The sequence below is a fragment of the Pan troglodytes genome, chromosome 19, assembly GCF_028858775.2.
Source record: "Pan troglodytes isolate AG18354 chromosome 19, NHGRI_mPanTro3-v2.0_pri, whole genome shotgun sequence".
Taxonomy (NCBI): Eukaryota; Metazoa; Chordata; class Mammalia; order Primates; family Hominidae; genus Pan; species Pan troglodytes.
In genome coordinates, this window is record NC_072417.2 from 55,152,953 (window position 1) to 55,171,632 (window position 18,680).

Genomic DNA, 18,680 nt, shown 5'->3' on the forward strand with positions numbered 1-18,680 from the left:
AGTGCAAGAAGAATTGAATAGAAGCCTATCAGAGACCACTCTTTACTGTCATGAGTTGTGGTAAACCATCCATCCTGCCCTGAAAATGCAAAATTCTTGAGTTAATATAAATCAGTTCCTAAAATTACGAGAGTGATAGTCATGTATTTTTGGGTTCTAACTTAGGAGTTGGGCTATGTGTATTAATATTTGAACTTGTGGGTAATATGTTTTTTATTAAATATGTTGAACTTTTTATTGATAAATTTCACAACATGATAATTGAATTTATGTTCTTTTATAGGAGTCCTCTCAAGAGAATAAAACTGTGTCAGAGGCTGAATCAAAAATCTTTTGGTTGGGACTTATTGCCTGTTCAGTACTGTGGGTGATATTTGCCTTTAGTGCACTCTTCTCCTTCAGAGTAAAGTGGTTGGTGAGTATCAGTGTAGAACTTTCAAATAATCCATTAAGATGTCTGATGGTAATCATAGGAAGCAACAACTGCAACTGAGTCCTTGTCATTAGGGACCTATCTTGAATAGGCAGCTTCATCATGTAATTCCCAAGTTTTGCTTCCCAACTTTACCTTTCTCTATAATACTGGAGAAGAGATCCTAAAAAACCCTTTCCCACCAGTTTTCTAGGATATTAGTGGTCTTTTCTGGAAATAATGGTTGGTAATCTGTTTTGGTTACCTATTGCTGCCTAAAAAATCACCCCAAAACATAGTGGCTTAGAGCAACAACAGCCATTATCTCACAGTTTCTATGGGTCAGGATCTTGGGAAGGGCTCTGCTGGGAGATTCTGGCTTGGGGTCTTGAGTAGTTGTAGTCAGACAGTAGTTGGAATGATGGGGGTTGTGAGCCATCTCCTCTTCATGAGGTCCCATGGCCTCTCCACATGTTTTTCCATGTGCCTTGGTTTGGGCTTCCTCATGGCATGGTGGCCTCATGGTGGTGGGACTGCTTACGTGGCAGCCCAGTACTTCACTTGTGGGGTGTTCTAGCTCACAAGCTTTTACAATCTAGCCTAAGATGTCATAGCATCGCTTCTGCTGCCCACTCACATTCAAGGAAATGGGAATTAGGCTCTACTCTTGATAAGGAATAAGAAGGTGCTAGAAGACTTTGTGGAAGAGGAGATATTGTTGCTGCTGTCTTTGGAAAATATAGTTTGTCACTTGACCCAATTTGTGAGTCTTACTCTTTTTTATATCTCATATTATTTTTCTTATTCTATCTTATATCTGATATGAATAAATATTGTGTGAATTTTCACACAATATTTATTGATATCAGATATATTTTGGCCTTAATTATGTTTTTCCTCCTAATTTGTAGTATTTTCTTAGTCCTATTTTGTGATATAGATTCTTTTTTTCTTTGTGTGTGCTCATACATTCATACTTTCCTTCTTTGGATTTGGAAGCTTATTGGAAGCTTATTGTCTTTTTTCAGTTCTTCTGGTAGTTACCTTTAATTACTTTATATGTTATATCATTACCCTCTTTCATGAATTAGGAAATGTATTCAGTATTTATGGAGTTCCTGCCCTGGAAAATGGGAAACTTTACGCTAATATGGTTTCTTTAACTTCTCCCTCCTCCTACCTCTAGAGTTTTGCTTATTATAGTCTTATTTTAGTCCTTCTAGTGGTTTTCTTTGTAACATTAATTAATGTACTTAAACCTGTTTATTGACTTAATAGACTCTGTTTAGAAAGGGAAGAAAATAAACACTCATATTCCTTCCTATGAGTTTCCTCCTTTCTCTCTTGTTTGTTCCAATGTTATTTTTGTGTTACCAAGTTTTATAATAGTTATCTTTTGAAAACATATTTCTTACTGGTTGTTCAGTCTTTGATCTGTTTTTTAAAAAAGTCGATTCATTGCCTATCACCAGTCTTACTGCAGCTTCTCCTTTTACTTATTGGTTGGCTACATTTTCTTTTGACTCATGTTTAAACATATGAGCCTATTGACTATTCTTAAATGATGACCTGGCTAGATTAATATTCTTGGGTCACAGTTTGTTTCTTTTTGGAAGATGCTATTCCATCATTTTCTTTCACTGAATATCTTGGAGAAGTCTGAGGCCAGGCTTACTTAACCTTTGTAATCTCTCCTCATAAGGTGTTTTTTTTTTAGTTCATGTAACCCAGATGTATCTGTATTTATCTTTCCATATCAAGTTTTCTGGAGTCTGTGCCTTTCTGACAGGCAGACTAAAGTTTTGCTTGGAATCAGGAAAATTTTTTCTGTTAAATCTTTGCATTTATTTATGTTCTATGGTTTGACCTTTCATTTTGAAGTACCAGTCACGTTTATGTTGGATCATTTTTATTTGTTCTCATCTACTATTTTCTTGTTGCTTTAATTATTCATCTTTTCCTTATTTATTCAGCAATTTTAAGAGTTCACTCTTATGTCAGAGCTGTCTGGGGACACAGGGGGATAAGTTAGGGGACAGTAAACAAGTTGACTGCTCCAGTAGAGCTTATGTTCTAGTGGAAGGTAGACAAACAGTAAAAAATACAGTAGGGGATGTTAGTTAATGATACAAAGTAATGGGGTAGAGAGTGCAGAGGAGAGAACAGTAACTATTTTAAGTGCTCAGCTAAGGCTTCTCTCTGTATTTCCTTAGCTTTGTCAGCTCCATTTTCATCTCCTGTTATCTCACCCTCATGCTTTTTGAGTTCTTATCTTTAGGTTTTTCTGTAGGGTGAAATAGTCCCAGGAATGCTTTTATTTTGGTGGGTTTTTTTTCTTTTCGAGTAGATTCTTCACCTATCTTCTGTATACTATGCTTCTTTTTTCTTTTTTCGCTATAGTTTTGCATAAATGCACTTCCCTTTTTCCTTATCCATTTTGCTTATCCTTACAGTGACAGTCCTGTCCAGCCCTTCTCTTTCTGCTGGTTTAGTGCGGGTGAATCCCCCTTGACCACCTTCTCCTGATGTCTGAGGCACGTGGCTGCTGCTCTGAGCTGGAGTTGCAGTGCTGGGTTTGGTAGCCTGAAGACACAGGTGTGATGTGCGATGTGGAGAACTTACCAGGCTCTTGCTGTCTTGGCTGGGCTGCCTGGTTTTGCGTTCTCTTCCTTAGTGGGGCTCTTCTCTGCTGGTTGGCTGTGCACTCTCTTCTGGTTCTTCCCTTCTGCTTTGGATTGTTTGTAAGACCTTAGAGCTTTAGCATCCATCCAAGAGAGTCAGCCCAGTCTTTTTCTAGCAGTGTTTCTACTTCCTTAAAACAAAACAGGGAGAGGTTATGTGAAAGCCAGTTTGATCCTGTGTTAACCTACTTATGCCTAGTGTTCCATTATTGGAACGCTAAGCATGTAGGAGTTATTTATATCCTACTGCTCAAGGTCATCACCAAGGTCTGATTTTTCACTCATGCAAAAATTCACAAAATTGCAGCCTACAGCATAAATGGGTTAAGACCTCGGCATGGTGGCTCATGCCTGTAATCCCAGCACTTTGGGAGGGCCAAGGCGGGCGGATCACGAGGTTAGGAGATCGAGACCATCCTGGCTAACACGGTAAAACCCTGTCTCTACTAAAAATAAAAAAATTAGCCGGGTGTGGTGGCAGGCACCTGTAGTCCCAGTTACTCGCGAGGCTGAGGCAGGAGAATGGAGTGAACCCAGGAGGCGGAGTTTGCAGTGAGCTGAGATCGTGCCACCGCACTCCAGCCTGAGCGACAGAGCGAGACTCCATCTCAAAAAATAAATAAATAAAAATAAATAAATAAAAATAATAAAAATAAATGGGTTAAGACCACAGGACGGGAATGGGCTTCACCCAGTCTCTCCATGAGTCTCCCACCTCCTCACTTCTCTTAAGACGATCATCTCTCATGATTATTGATCCTTCTGCGCTTCGTCTCCTGCCTTCTTCCCACCCGGTGGCACCACTGTGGCCAGCTGCAGGGATTTTCCTGCCTGTTTGGGTCATTGTTAGTTGGGAGGAGTTTCTGCTGTCATGGCTATTTCTGCATTTTTTTCTCGGGTCTTTTGCTTTTCTATAAGTTCCTGGGGATGGTAATTATTAGTGAAATTTTCCTTAGAGCTTCTTTGCAGAGTTTGGAGCTATGTAGAGCTACTCCAACCTGGCTCTTTCTTTGGCCACCAGCCCTTTTTTATGTTTGTTGGTATTAGTTTATTTGTGTTTTTAAAAACACTGTTTGCTGTTTGTACCTTAAGGGCAGGGAGATCTTCATGTCTGACTTCACTGCACCATCTTAAACCAGAAGTTTAACTTACAGATTTTAACATTTGTTGCCATTGAGTAAATCGATGCCTTAGCAGGACCCGTGATTGGTCTTTGAATTCAGGTGTACCCTGGCATGTTGATATATACATACCCAGCAGTGCCCCACTTGAGAAGCATGGGAAATTAAAAGGAAATTTATTCAAATAAATACACAGTTTTATATTTATTTGGGAAACTAGCACCCTCTTATTACACTAACACGTTTAATTCCATGAAACATAAGTTTAGAACAGAAAGTACCACCTCCTCTTCTTTTACTAGGAATGTGAACCTGTTCATTAATCAAACATTTAAATCTATTAATTAAACATTAAAATCAGCTATACATCTTGTTAAGGGTAAGGAGAATAAATCTAGATTGGAAAACGACATTTCATTGAGCTGCTTTGCTTGTCACAGGTATAAAAGAGTAGAATGGTCGATGAGCTGTTTATTCCAGAACAAGGGTTGGCAAACTATGGCCTGCAGACCAAATCCAGCCCGACACCTGTTTTTGTAAGTTTTTATTGAAAAACAGCCTTGCCCACTTATATATTGTCTATGGCTGCCTTTGGATTAGAACAGCAGAGTTGAGTAATTGCAACAGAGACCGTATGGTCTGAAATATTTATGATTTGACCCTTTACAGGAGAACTTTGCTGATCGCTGTATTAGAGTCTTTAACCTTGGGAATCCCTCACATTGTCTCAATTTTTCTAATTAAGATTAATTAGAAATTTTTAAAGAATGGGTTTTGAGTTTCTTTTTCTCACTTCTCATTGATCCTAGTGGGATCACCATAGGTGAGAAAATGAAACTCAAAGGAACAAACAGCTCTGCAAAAGTACAGTTCCCCTTGGAGCTGTCTCCCTCCTCAGGGAAGGCAGGCATCGGTTGATTTATGCCTTAGGGCATTGCATCCCCTCTACCAGAAGCCAGTTGTCACATAGAGCAGAGATTCACCCCTACCTGCTGTCAGTTTATTGAACTTGATCTACCTCTTGACTGTTCTTTTGTAATTCCTATAGGAATAATTAACATTTGAACCTTTCCTGAGTCTCATTTGCTTTTCCTAACTTTACTCACAGACCAATGGGAAACAGAGAGCAAGAAGGCTCACCCTGCACTGCATCCCCAGCAGCTAGCATGGTGCCTGGCACATAGAGCAGTTGTGTTCAGTAAATATTTGCTGGGTGAATGACTCGTGCCTTGTGCAGAGCGTCTGTCAGATGGGTCTGTTCTGGCAACTGTCTCTGGAAAATCTCAACTGGCACAATCATGGCTTTGCAGAGCTTCCTCTTCCTTCTCTTTCTCATGACAATCTGCCTTGTCTCATTTATGTCACAGAGAAAGGTCAATTTCAGGCCCGTAACCATTGATTATTTTTTCCCTTGTCCCAGGCGGTGGTTATTATGGGTGTGGTGCTACAAGGTGCCAACCTGTATGGTTACATCAGGTGTAAGGTGCGCAGCAGAAAGAATTTAACCAGCATGGTTACTTCATATTTTGGAAAGCAGTTTTTAAGACAAGTAACTGTTTTCTGGATGTGATCAGTGACTAATGCAGTTATTTCTAACTTTCATAGTTTAATTTTTATGAAACACTCCTGAACAGAAGTTTTAAAGGCATATAGTTGTATAAATATAATGATAAAGATGTTTTAATTGCTCTTTGGGGGTGTTCAAGACAGTCTGGAAGTGTATTGTTAGTATCCTAAAATTATTTTAAAGCCAGGAAGGATAAACTATCATTGATAATAACTTATTTTTTAAAAATTACTTTTAAGTTCAGTTGTTTTTCATCAATTATGGGAGCTTTAAGTGAATGCCCTTGCAGAATGTATGTTGTATGTTTTTATTTTTTTTTTTGAGACAGAGTTTTGCTCTGTTGCCCAGGCTGGAGTGCAGTGGTGCAATCTCGGCTCACTGCAACCTCTGCCCCCCGGGTTCATGTGATTCTCCTGCCTCAGCCTTATGAGTAGCTGGGATTACAGGTGCATGCCACCACGCCCAGCTAATTTTTTGTATTTTCAGTAGAGATGGGATTTCATCGTGTTAGCCAGGATGGTCTCCATCTCATGACCTTGTGATCTGCCCACCTCGGCCTCCCAAAGTGCTGGGATTACAGGCGTGAGCCACCGTGCCCAGCCTGTATGTTGTATGGTTTTAGGGAGAACAGTTGAATCACAAGAAGACCATAACATTTGTACTCAGATGTTTTTTTCCCCCTAGAACATAAGGATTTTACTATAATACCCCAACATCAGGGTTTTCAGCAGGATGAGTAGTAGTCATAGGTAAATAATTATTGGTTAAATCTCTTGGGAAAAGTGACTAGGTCTTTTTTTTTTTTTTTTTTTTCTTGAGATGGAGTCTTGCTCTGTCGCCCAGGCTGGAGTGCAGTGGCGTGATCTCGGCTTACTGCAAGCTCCGCCTCCCGGGTTCACGCCATTCTCCTGCATCAGCCTCCCGAGTAGCTGGGACTACAGGCGCCGCCACCACGCCTGGCTTTTTTGTATTTTTAGTAGAGACGGGGTTTCACCGTGTTAGCCAGGATGGTCTCGATCTCCTGACCTCGTGATCCGCCCGCCTCGGCCTCCCAAAGTGCTGGGATTACAGGCGTGAGCCACGGCGCCTGGCTGTGACTAGGTCTTTATATGAGTAATACGTTGCATTTGGTTAGTACAGTAGGTTGGGCAAGTGATATTATGTAGGACAGGGATTCTTAAACTCGAACGTACATGAGAATCACCTAGAGGGCACAAGATTGCTGGGTTCCACCTCCAGACTCCTTATTCAGTAGATCTGGGGGTGGAGTCTCATAATTTGCATTTCTCCCAAGTTTCTGGGTGGTACTGAGGGCACTGGTCCAGGGATTACATTTTAGATAACTAAAGCCCCGAGAAATTAAATTATTTACTTAAGATTATACAGCTAATAGTGGTACAAAGCTAGATCTTAAACCCAGCCCTCTGTACTCAAAATTTATTGTTCTTTTTATTCTACTGTACAGTTTCTCTCACAGAAGATGAAAAGTAGAGAAAATGAATATTCATGTAGGGACACGATCATCTCATTCTGAAGGATTTTTGCATGGCCCCAATATACCTTTACTGTGGTCCACCTTAGGGTAACTTTCATGTATGTGCTTATTAGGTTTTTTTCGTTAGAATTTTCAGTGTTTCTGAAGGTGGGGAGGGACATGGAATACAGGTGAAATTAAACCTTAAACCTGGCATAACATGGATAGGGTTAGTGTCTTACATGGTATCCGGCGTCTGCTCAAATGAGACAAACTGGACAGCTGGGTGGATGATGGTATCCATGGATTTACTTCATTAGCGCATGTCTACTTTTTTATTTATTTATTTTTTTTGAGACAGAGTCTCACTCTGTTGCCCAGGCTGGAGTGCAGTGGCGCGATCTCGGCTCACTGCAAACTCCACCTCCCGGGTTCATACCATTCTTCTGCCTCAGCCTCCCGAGTAGCTGGGATTGCAGGTGCCCGCCACCACGCCTGGCTAATTTTTTGTATTTTTAGTAGAGACAGGGTTTCACTGTGTTAGCCAGGAGGGTCTCGATCTCCTGACCTCATGATCCACCCTCCTCGGCCTCCCAAAGTGCTGGGATTACAGGTATAAGCCACGGCGCCCAGCCTAGCATGTCTACTTTTTAATGTGATTGGGCCATTGTATGTAAGATAATGCTCTGCTTAGAAATATAGAATGTTTTCCTAGGCCTAGGCCCCAAGTCCATGGTGTGTGAAGTGAAATAACTTTGATGTTAAGGAGTTTTTTTTTTGTCTTTTGCGGAACACTGGAGATGATCAGACTTCCTGAATAGAGAAAGCTTATGTGCTTTGTTACATTGGGGAACAACTGAAGAGATTCTTGACTCAACCTTTTAGAGCTTAGTCCATGTTGCAACGAGGAGTGTTGGCTTTGTTTTTCCACTTAAAAACTTTATTTATAAAAAGGAAAAGTAGTTTTCATATTAAGTTTTTATTTCCTTTCCAGCAGTTGGGGCTAGAAAGTATATGTTGGCACTAGAAACATTGTCAAGATTTTTTCTGTGGTGTAGGTATGCACATTCCATAGGTATGCACACGGCCATGTAATACCTGTATATCCCAAGTTAATGAAAGTGTTCATTTACATAGGTAATGGAGACCTTTGCATTTTGATCCATAGAACATAGGAGGATGTTCTTAGTCTGTCTCAAAGCTCTATATGTTTACATATTATTTCTGTAGATTGTTTTCAGGAGAAAGTTTTGCTTCTATGGTAAGAGCGAGCACTTTGGCTTATGTATAAGTTAGAAATAATTGTTAGTTTTTAATATGTACTTCATGGGGGAATTTCTTAGACGTATGCAAGCAAGTGAAAACAATTAAGGCCAGTGGTATTAACTACTTTATAAAATTTTATTTTTGTTTGTAAGAAGTCATCTACTTAAGGCCCAGTTAATATAAGTGGAATCATCATAGTTTAAGGAATACCCAGAGATTGCTGCTGTTCTGTTTATTTTACAGAAAGGATAGCTAGATTGAAAGCTCTTCAGTGGACCTTGAGCTAATAGATCTTTTACCACTAAAAGAGCATTATTCTCATGTCATAATGAGAATAATAATTTATATACTTGGCATAATAAATGCCTAAAAGACATTTTATTTTCTGAATCTATTTTTTTCTTTCTATAATGGGGATATTGTAAATTATGCATTTGTATTAATGGTATTTCTTAAAGCAATCTATGTAACTGTAAATTAAACCAATCTACAAACTATTGTAGGCATCTGTAAATTCTGTTGTAGGTATTATAAACTTTGTTGAAGTCTTAATCAGCAGATTATGTTGTGAATATATTTGTACATTGTTAAAATAGTTTTTAAGATTATTTGTTTAATTGAATAAGTGTCTTATTGGAGTGATAGCTTTGAAGGTGCAAAACTTTATATTTGTATAAAATTCTACTATTTACAAGGCATTTGACATGTGTAATCTCGTTTAACCCTCATGATAAATATGTAATACTTTAGATGATATAACTGAACTTCAGGTTATTGAGTGACTTTCCCAAGGAAAACAGATTGCAGGAATATCTGTAGGATATAAAACATGATATATTAGTATTTTTTAGAGAAAATATTTGCTCTAAATGCCCTTTCCTTTCTTAAAAATTAATAATTTGTTAAGAGCTTGTTTATTTTACTTAGCTGTTCTGTCTGGTGAGAATTGATACTGCACTAAAGACATTTTAAAATACAATCTGAAAGATCTAACCTAAATCTTTAGGGTTGAGAGTCTAACAAAGGATACATTGGTGTAGTTCTTTAGGTAACTGTGTTATTTGAACTGCATCCTAAACCAAGTAACAATGAATTTTAGAATATGCATGTGGTAGGAGCTACCCTGTATTCCCTAATATTCGTTTTTCTCCTTCTACAGATTTCCCACCTAATTAGCTAGGGAATGGCATCCTGGAATAAAGATAAAACTTTTCCTAGATTTTATTGCTGTATCTTGGTGTGGCCACATCACCAACTTTGGGCCAATGGATACACTTCCAGGAAGTATCCTTAAAAGGAGGAGGCACGCCCATCCCTTCCCCCTTTCTCCTGAAAGGTAGACACAATAGCAGAAACTAGAGCAGCCATCTTGGACTATGTGATAAAGGCTTCGTTTTGTGAATGGCAGAGAAATGAGGTAGATACTGTCTGAATCCCATCTTGTGGGTATAGCAGCCCTGAACTACTTGTCTGAATTTTTTTTTTTGAAACAGAGTTTTTGCTCTTGTCACCCAGGCTGGAGTGCAGTGGTGTGATCTCGGCTCATTGCAACCTCTGCCCTCTGGGTTCAAGTGATTCTCCTGCCTCAGCCTCCCTAGTAGCTGGGATTACCAGCCTGCCACTACACCTGGCTAATTTTTGTATTTTTAGTAGAGACGGGATTTCACCACAATGGCCAGGCTAGTCTCGAATTCCTGACCTTAGGTGATCCGCCCGCCTCAGCCTCCCAAAGTACTGAGATTACAGGCGTGAGCCATCGTATCTGGCGACCTGTTTGAACTTTTAATAAAAGTGAAGGGAGGAACTACCTTCTTCAAGTGTTAATGTTCTGGCTTCTCTGTTGCTCATAGCTTAACTGGATTCTTGTCGATACAGTGCACTTTGAGCATTATCCATGATTATTTCCATTTGAACTAACTTTCCATATTGTACTAACAACTCCAGTTGTTAGTACAGTATTAGAGATGTAATAATTTAGTAAATACATAGTTGTCCTTTATGTAGTAATTAAGTGAATATTGTAGTTGCTGCCGAGTTGCACTGTTCAGATGCTGTTGCTACGTAAAATTCCACTCCTAGAATTACTGGTGAAAAGTCATTTTATTATGCTCACAAATTCTGTGGGACAGGAATTTGGATGGAGCACAGTGATGGCTGGGGAAGGAGCCAGGGAGTGGCAGGGAGCTTTTCAGCTACTGGCCTGGAGGTTGACATTGGCTGTCAGCTGTGGCCTCAGCTAGGCTCTCGGTTGGAACACCTACACTGTGTAGTTTCTCCCTGTGGGCACATTTGACTTCTTCACAACCTGGCACTGGGTTCTAACAATGAGCCTTCCAAGAGAGCAAGAGAAGTGCATGGCATTTTAATGATTAGTCTTGGAATTCACATGATGTGTCTTCTGTCATACTTCATTGGATGAAGCAGTAACCAAGGTCCATCCAGCTTCAATAGAAGGGTACATAAAGCCCAGTACTTGATGAGAGGAGTGTTAAGATTACATTATAATAAGAAGTATGTGGGATGGGAGATAGTCTTTAGAAAATAAAATATGTGACACTTTAATCATTTCATTAAGACTGAAGAAATTAGGAGAGACTGAGGATAAGTGGTTTTCCATTTTTTTTCCCTGGGTCAGCCTTGGATACAGGTGAATTGACTGAATGGTGCTAGTAAAATGGAAGTAAAATCACATTTTTGTTTTTTTATTTTGACATGGAGTTTCTCTCTTGTTGCCCAGGCTGGAGTGCAGTGCCGTAATCTTGGCTCACTGCAACCTCCACCTCTCGGGTTCAAGTGATTCTCCTGCCTCAGCCTCCCAAGTAGCTGAGACTACAGGTGCCCACCACCACGCCCGGCTAATTTTGTATTTTTAGTAGATACAGGGTTTCTCTATGTTGGTCAGGCTAGTCTTGAACTCCCGACCTCAGGTGATCTGCCTGTCTTGGCCTCCCAAAGTGCTGGGATTACAGGTGTGAGCCACCACGCCTGGCTGTAGTAAAATCACATTCGAATTCTACATCCCCGAGAGTATGTATTCTTTGACCCAGACCTCTAAATAGGTAAGGGTGTGTGTGTGTGTGTGTGTGTGTGTGTGTGTGTGTAGAAGTGATGGCACATTAACTCCAACATATAGGTACTATGGGCCTTTTAAATCTATATAACTCTTAGAGCTTATTAAAGTTCCTTTATGTATTATCTCATGTGATTCTCCCCAAGAGGGAAGAATGACCATTATGTACCATGTAACCTCATGTTACAGGTAGGTAACTGATACTGAGAGAAGTAAAATAATTTATTGAAGGTTGCATGTAGTAGAGATAGTAATGCTCACTAAACGTTCCATTTGTTCTACATTTCTCAGCTTCCTTAATTAATTTGAGGCCATGTGGTTAACAATGGCCAATGAAATGTGAGTGAAAGTGAATAGAGATGCTAGGTGCCTGAAGAGCATAGGACAGTTTTAGACAACAAAGAATTGTCCTGTATCTCATGACTTCTTTGAACCTCGCTGAATAATTATGTACATAGAAATCCTGTTTATAATGAGAAAGGAAGAGCAACCCCTACAGCTGTCAGCTGGAAGCTGATTTAGCCCTAATGGCTAGGCTATTATATTCTGTTGAATATAAACAATGTTATATAACAACAACATCTGACAAGGCCACTCTGAGTGTGGTGGAGGAAGACAAAAATTAAGACACTCCATAGGCATGTTGGAACTTAGCAAGATTCTGTGTAAATCATAGAGCGACCAAACATTCTTGTCTCTTGGCTTACATGTGTGATATTTGCTCCATTACCCATTAGATCACTCTGTTCCTTCTTCCTCCTAGATTAAAAATTTCAATATTTACACTCATTTAGAATTTCCCTTGCTTTCTGAAAGCACTTAATCCAGAGTAAAACCATGATTCATGGAGCCCTTCTTGAAATCACCCAACACAACCCCAAATCCTTTAAAAAGCCCTTCCCAGCACCCTCATACTGAGGCACCCCATGGTTCCCCATGGTGTGTGATCTCTCTTGTGTAAAAGTGTGCGATAAACCCAACTCGATTCAACCGCAGATCTGTTCCTCATGATCTCTGACGGGTGGACGTTGACAATAATTTTTTGAGCTTAGATTATAACTCCATTTTATATTTTTGTTGTAGATCTGCAGTACTTGATTTGCTCAAAAATGCAATTACCAGTTAAGTGAGGGAAGGTTGTAGTCTTTGTTCAGTACGTAACCAAGAGTTTTCTATCATTTTAAAAACTGTCACTAGTGGCAACATTGCTCATGGCATTTGAGTTCCAGGTCAAAACTACTGCAGTAGTCTGCATTTGTAGTGGGCACATTAATGGTAATTATATGTACATATGCAAGCATCTAATGATTGTGTCATCAGGAGTTTTGGCCATCTCCAGATTGAATTACACATTACCGTAAGTTGCTTCCTTTTATTTCTCTGTTACATTACAGTTAGAGATTAAAGATACCTTTAATCATGATAGATGATTTAAAAATATGCCTCACGTAAGTTATATTGTTTGTGTTTTAGAATAATAAAACATGTTTAAAAATATTTCTGATAAAAAGTGGCTGTGGGCCTGAAGGGGCGAAAACCATTAGTCTACAGTCATTGATGAACAGTCTGTCCCTTAGGCCCTCTTAGTTGGAGCTGGAGAGTGTATAGATACGAACTTGAACTCTGGTGTTCTAATATTCTGTGTTGCTTACTGAAGGTAGATGCCATGTGCTTTGGAAACCAGCATGGACATTCTATGAAATTTGAGAAGAGAAGCAGTTTTCTCATTTAGATGGTCTATCATGGGTGGTAATGTCTAGTGTTCTAAGTGAATGTAGTAGATGCTGCTTCTATTAATTTAAGAGAAATCCTATAGATGCTGCTTATATTAATTTAAGAGAAATCCTATATATCCCATTAAAAAAAATCATAGAGAAACATTTCCAGAATGGTGGAGTATGGATCTTTGAATATCTGATTCTGCATAAAATCAGTGAGGACACTGGCAGGAATGATCAAAATAAACTTTTTTAAACTCTGGAAATTAACCAAACGATTGCAACAACCCAAAGAAAATGTATTTGAGAAAAAAGCTGACTTTCCGTATGATCAATAAGGTTTGTGGTGTTTTAACTTGTCCTGTCCCCATTTTCTTCTCAGCTCCACAGTAGCCTTGAAAATCAGCAACCTTGAGACCACAGTAGCTGTGAAAACCAGTAGCCTAGAAACCACTGAAGGAATTTAGAGTCCCCCCAAGATAGGTTTGGAGTTATCCAAGACGCCCCATCCCCAGAGATTTGTCACTCCTTGACCTGTCTGGCAGCTCCCTGGAATAGTCCCAATCACAGGGCTTGTCTTCATTTAACCCAACTCAGGTCACTCAATGAGGAAACTATCCTCAGGTTGTTTGTTATAAACAATTGGTGGCAATTATTTAAATAGCACAGTTGCCTGACATGGCTATACTAGTTGGGACAAATGAGACTGGCCAGAAAACTTAAAAAAAGGGGAGTGCGATGTCTACAGAGGCTTTGAAAAGTGCCAAAATATTCTTGGGAGCTAGAAAGTCAGGTAAAGGTGAGAGACTTATGCTTCAACCACTTAAGGAAATCCCTGTCTAATCATATGCTCAAGACTAAAGTAACCAAGCAGAGATTTTGGTGACTGCAACATGACAAAGAACACAGACTAAACAGAATTAGTCGAGGAAAGGTACTAGACATACCACCATTGCAATAAAAATAACAAATAGTAACAAACTCTACAAAGATGGGGGATGTGGGACAAATCTGATTTGCAGAGTTGCCACCTTATATTATTTAAATTTTCCAGTTTTCAACAACAACAAAAGACGTGAAGAAACAGCAATTACAGCCGCCTATATATGGGGGAAAAAACTTAGAAAACAGAAACCATCCCTGAGAAAACGCAGACATTAGATCTATTAAACAAAAAGTTTGTCAACCTTTAAATATGCTTTAAAAACTAAAGTAAACCATGGACAAAGAACACGAGAAAGGAAAATAATGTATAAACAAAGTGAAAGTATCAGTAAATAGAAAACATGAAAAATTCTGGAGCTGAAAAATTTCTTAGAGGGGTTTACAGATTTAAACAGGCAGAAGAATCAGCAAATTTGAAAATAGGACAAATGTAATTATCCAGTCCGAGGAACAGAAAGAAAAAAGAATGAAGAGTGAACAGAGCTTGAGGGATCTGTGGCATGCTATCAAGTTACCAACATACGCATTAAGGGAGTTCCAGAAAACGAAAAGAAAAAGGCAGAAATAATATTTGAGGAAATAATGGCTGAGACTTCCCAAATTCAATGAAATACAGGAGCTACACATTCAAGAAGATCAACGAATTATAACTAGGATAAACTCAGAGATCTATTACTAAACACATTATAATCAAGCTGTCAAAAGCCAGAGACAAAGACAATCGTTAAAGTAGCAGGAGAAAAACAACTTATCACATACAAGGGATCCTGTGTAAGATTAAATGCCTACCACTCATCAGAAACTACAGAGGTCAGAAGGCTGTAGAATGACATATTCAAAGTGCTAAAAGAAAAAAACTTAACAGAGAATTTTAGATCCAGCAAAACTATCCTTCAAAACTATAAGAAAGGATGAGCATGGTGGCTCACACCTGTAATCCCAGTACTTTAGGAGGCTGAGGCAGGAGGATTGCTTGAGCCCAGGAATTTGAGACCAGCCTGGGCAACATGGCAAAAAGCCATCTCTACAAAAAATACAACAAACAGCAGGGTGTGGTGGCATGTGCCTGTGGTCCCAGCTACTCAGGAGGCTGAGGCAGGAGGATCACTTGAGTCTGGCAGGTTGAGGCCTTGATTGTGTCACTGCACTCCTACTTGGGTGACACAGTGAGACACCCTCAAAAAAAAAAAAAAAAAAAAGTGGAAATTAAAACATACCCAGATAAAAACTAAGAGAATTCACTGCTAGCAGACCTGCCTTACAAGAAATGCTAAAAGACATCCTTCAGACTGAAATGAAAGGACACTAGACAATAACTCCAATCCACATGAGGAAATAAAAAACATCATTAAAGGTAACTACATAGGTAAATATGAAATATAGTATAAATGTATTTTTGTTTGTAATTCTTTTCCTGTCTGACCTAAAAGACAACTACATAAAGCAGTGCTTATGAAATAATGTTGATAGGGTTATAACTTATAAGAGATGCAATTTGTATGATGATAATAGCACAAAGGAGGAGGAAGGGAATAGAGCTATACCAAAGTTTTTGAGTATTTTTGAAATTAGGTTGGCATTAATCTGAACCTACTTTATGTTAAGATAGTAATCATAGTCCCTAGGGCAACCTCTAGGAAAAAAAACTCAAAAAATACAATAAGAGGAACAAGAAGGAAATCAAAATGATATACTAGAAAATACCTATTTAATACAAAAGGCAGTAGTGGAGAAATTAAATCAAAAGACATAAGATGCATAAAAGGAAAAGAGCAGATATCCCACAAATGACTCCCACCTTATCAGTAATTATATTAGAAGAAAACCAGTTAAATAATTCAGTCAAAAGACAGATTTGCGGCTGGGCACAGTGGCTCACGCCTGTAATCCCAGCACTTTGGGAGGTCTAGGTGAGCGGATCACTTGAGGTCAGGAGTTCAAGACCAGCCTGGCCAACATGGTGAAACCCCATCTCTGCTAAAAATGTAAAAATTAGCTGGGTGTGGTGGCGGGCACCTGTAATCCCAACTACTCTGGAGGCTGAGGGATGAGAATCACTTGAACCCAGGAGGCGGAGGTTGCAGTGAGCTGAGATCACACCACTGGACTCCAGCATGGGTGACAGCGAGACTCCATCCAAAAAAAACCCAAAAAACAAAAAACAGATTGGCAAAAAACATGATCCAACTATATGTTGTCTACAAGAGGCACACTTTAGATTCAAAGACACAGGTAGAAAGTGAAAGTATAGAAACAGATATATCATGCAAACAGTAATCAAAAGATAGCTGGAGTGACTATGCTAATGTCAAACAGTAGATTTTAAGGCAAAAACTGTTTCAAGGGACAAAGAAGGACATCACACATTGGTAAAAGGACCAATTCATCAGAAAAACATAACACTTAAAAACAAATATGCACTTAAAAAATCCCACACATGAAACAAAAGCTGACAAAACTCTCCATATTGAATAATTATTAACAATTAATTTACTTTTTTTTTTTTGAGACAGAGTCTCACTTTATCACCCAGGCTGGAGTACAGTGGCGCTGACTCGGCTCACTGCGACCCCCAGCTCCCAGGTTCAAGCAATTCTCCTGCCTCAGCCTCCCGATTAGCTGGGATTACAGGCCTGCACCACCATGCCAGGCTAATTTTTGTATTTTTAGTAGAGATAGGATTTCACCATGTTGGCCAGGCTGGTCTCAAACTCCTGACCTCAAGTGATCTGCCTCCCTTGGCTTCCCAAAGTGCTGGGATTACAGGCGTGAGCCTCTGAGCCTGGCATAACAATTTACTCTTAATAATTATTAATAACTAAATGAGATAATCCACGTAAAAGAGTAAGCATAGTCCCAGGTACACGGTAAGCACTTGATAATGATAACTCTTATTTAGAAAGAAAAACTGAGTTGCTTTGCTAGTTAAAGGTAAAGAAGTCAGAAAATCTAACAATAGTGGCTGGAGACATCAACACTTCATTTATAATAATGCATAGAAGTAGGCAGATGATTAACTAGGAAAAAGAGGATTCAAAAGCACTATAAACAAACTAAATCTGCCAGGCATGGTGGCTGATTTCTGTAATCCCAGCACTTTGGGAGGCTGAGGCGGGCAGGTCACTTGAGGTCAGGAGTTCGAGACCAGCCTGGCCAACATGGTGAAACCCCGTCTCTGCTAAAAATACAAAAATTAGCTGGGTGTGGTGGCGCATGCCTATAATCCCAGCTACTTGGGAGGCTGAGGCAGGATGAACTCGGGAGGTGGAAGCTTCGGTGAGCCAAGATCACGCCACGGCACTCCAGCCTGGGCCATCTCAAACAAACAAAAAAACCCAACAGGCATCTGTAGAGACTCTGTCCAACAACAGCAAAATACACATTCTACTCAAATGAACATGGAACATTCTCCACGATAGACTATATGTTAGGCCATAAAACAGGCTTCAATAAATTTAAAATAATCGAAGTCATACAAAGTATAATCTTTGGTCAAAATGGATTTAAATTAGAAATGAACAACACAAGGGAATTTGGGAAATTCACAAAGATGTGAAAATTAAACAACATACTGCTAAATAACCAGTGGGTCAAAGAAGAAATCACAAGGGAAATTAGAAAATACTTAGAGATTAATGAAAATGAAAACACAACATACCAACACTTATGGGATGCATATATAACAGTGTTTATAGAGAAATCCGTAACTGTAAACACTTATTTTTTTTAAACAAGAGATCTCAAATCAAGTCTCACCTTTCATCTTAAGAAACTAGAAGATGACCATAGTAAATCAAAGTAAGCAGAAGGAAGGAAATAATAGATTAGAAAGGAAAGAAAAAACATAAAGACTTGAAAAACAGTAGAGAAAACAACAAAAGTAGAAGTTGGTTCTTTGAAAGGATTAGCAAAATTGACAAACCTGGAATCAGATTGAAAGAAAAGATACCACTACTGTTTACTGAAAAAGCAATCCTTACTGAATGCTTTTGTAAAGCGATTGGTTATCCCAATAGAATATACATCACTTTACACCTATTTTTTGTGTGAACATTCTGTTATGTAAGCATTCGAGCACTGTTTTTTCTCCAAAAAGTGCTTTCCACGAATTGTTTCATCCTCGTGACATTCTTAGAATGCAGAAGCTGTTGTATTTAGTAAACTGTAATCATTAAGAACTTGTATTTGATTCAGGCAGATCTGAGTTGTGGATCCAGTTCAATATCCTTTTTTAGATTTTGAGAAAGTCACTTATCCCATTTTTACAGATGAAGCAGCAGGCTGAGAGTCATAAGCACAAGTAAATACTTACCCTCTTGAGGTGGAAGGAGCTTGTGAGGATTAAATGAGATAACTCATGTAAAATGTTCAGTATAGTCCCAAGCCCACAGTAAGCACTCGATAATGGTAACTTGCTCAGATGGAA

General features: G+C 39.1%; 1 protein-coding gene across 12 annotated transcripts in view; it reads left to right on the forward strand.

Annotated features, from left to right (window-relative positions):
• Window positions 1–18,680, forward strand: part of CDRT4 (CMT1A duplicated region transcript 4) — a 126,555-nt gene that overhangs the window by 16,451 nt on the left and 91,424 nt on the right. For 11 of the 12 annotated variants that reach the window (XM_063798990.1, XM_063798995.1, XM_063798994.1 and 8 more), the window contains one exon: window positions 284–415. In XM_063798990.1, coding sequence (XP_063655060.1) covers window positions 284–415 — 132 coding nt within the window. Of the gene's footprint in view, window positions 1–283; window positions 416–15,473; window positions 15,609–18,680 lie in introns of those variants that run through there. The other variant, XM_063798999.1, reaches the window with a different exon arrangement.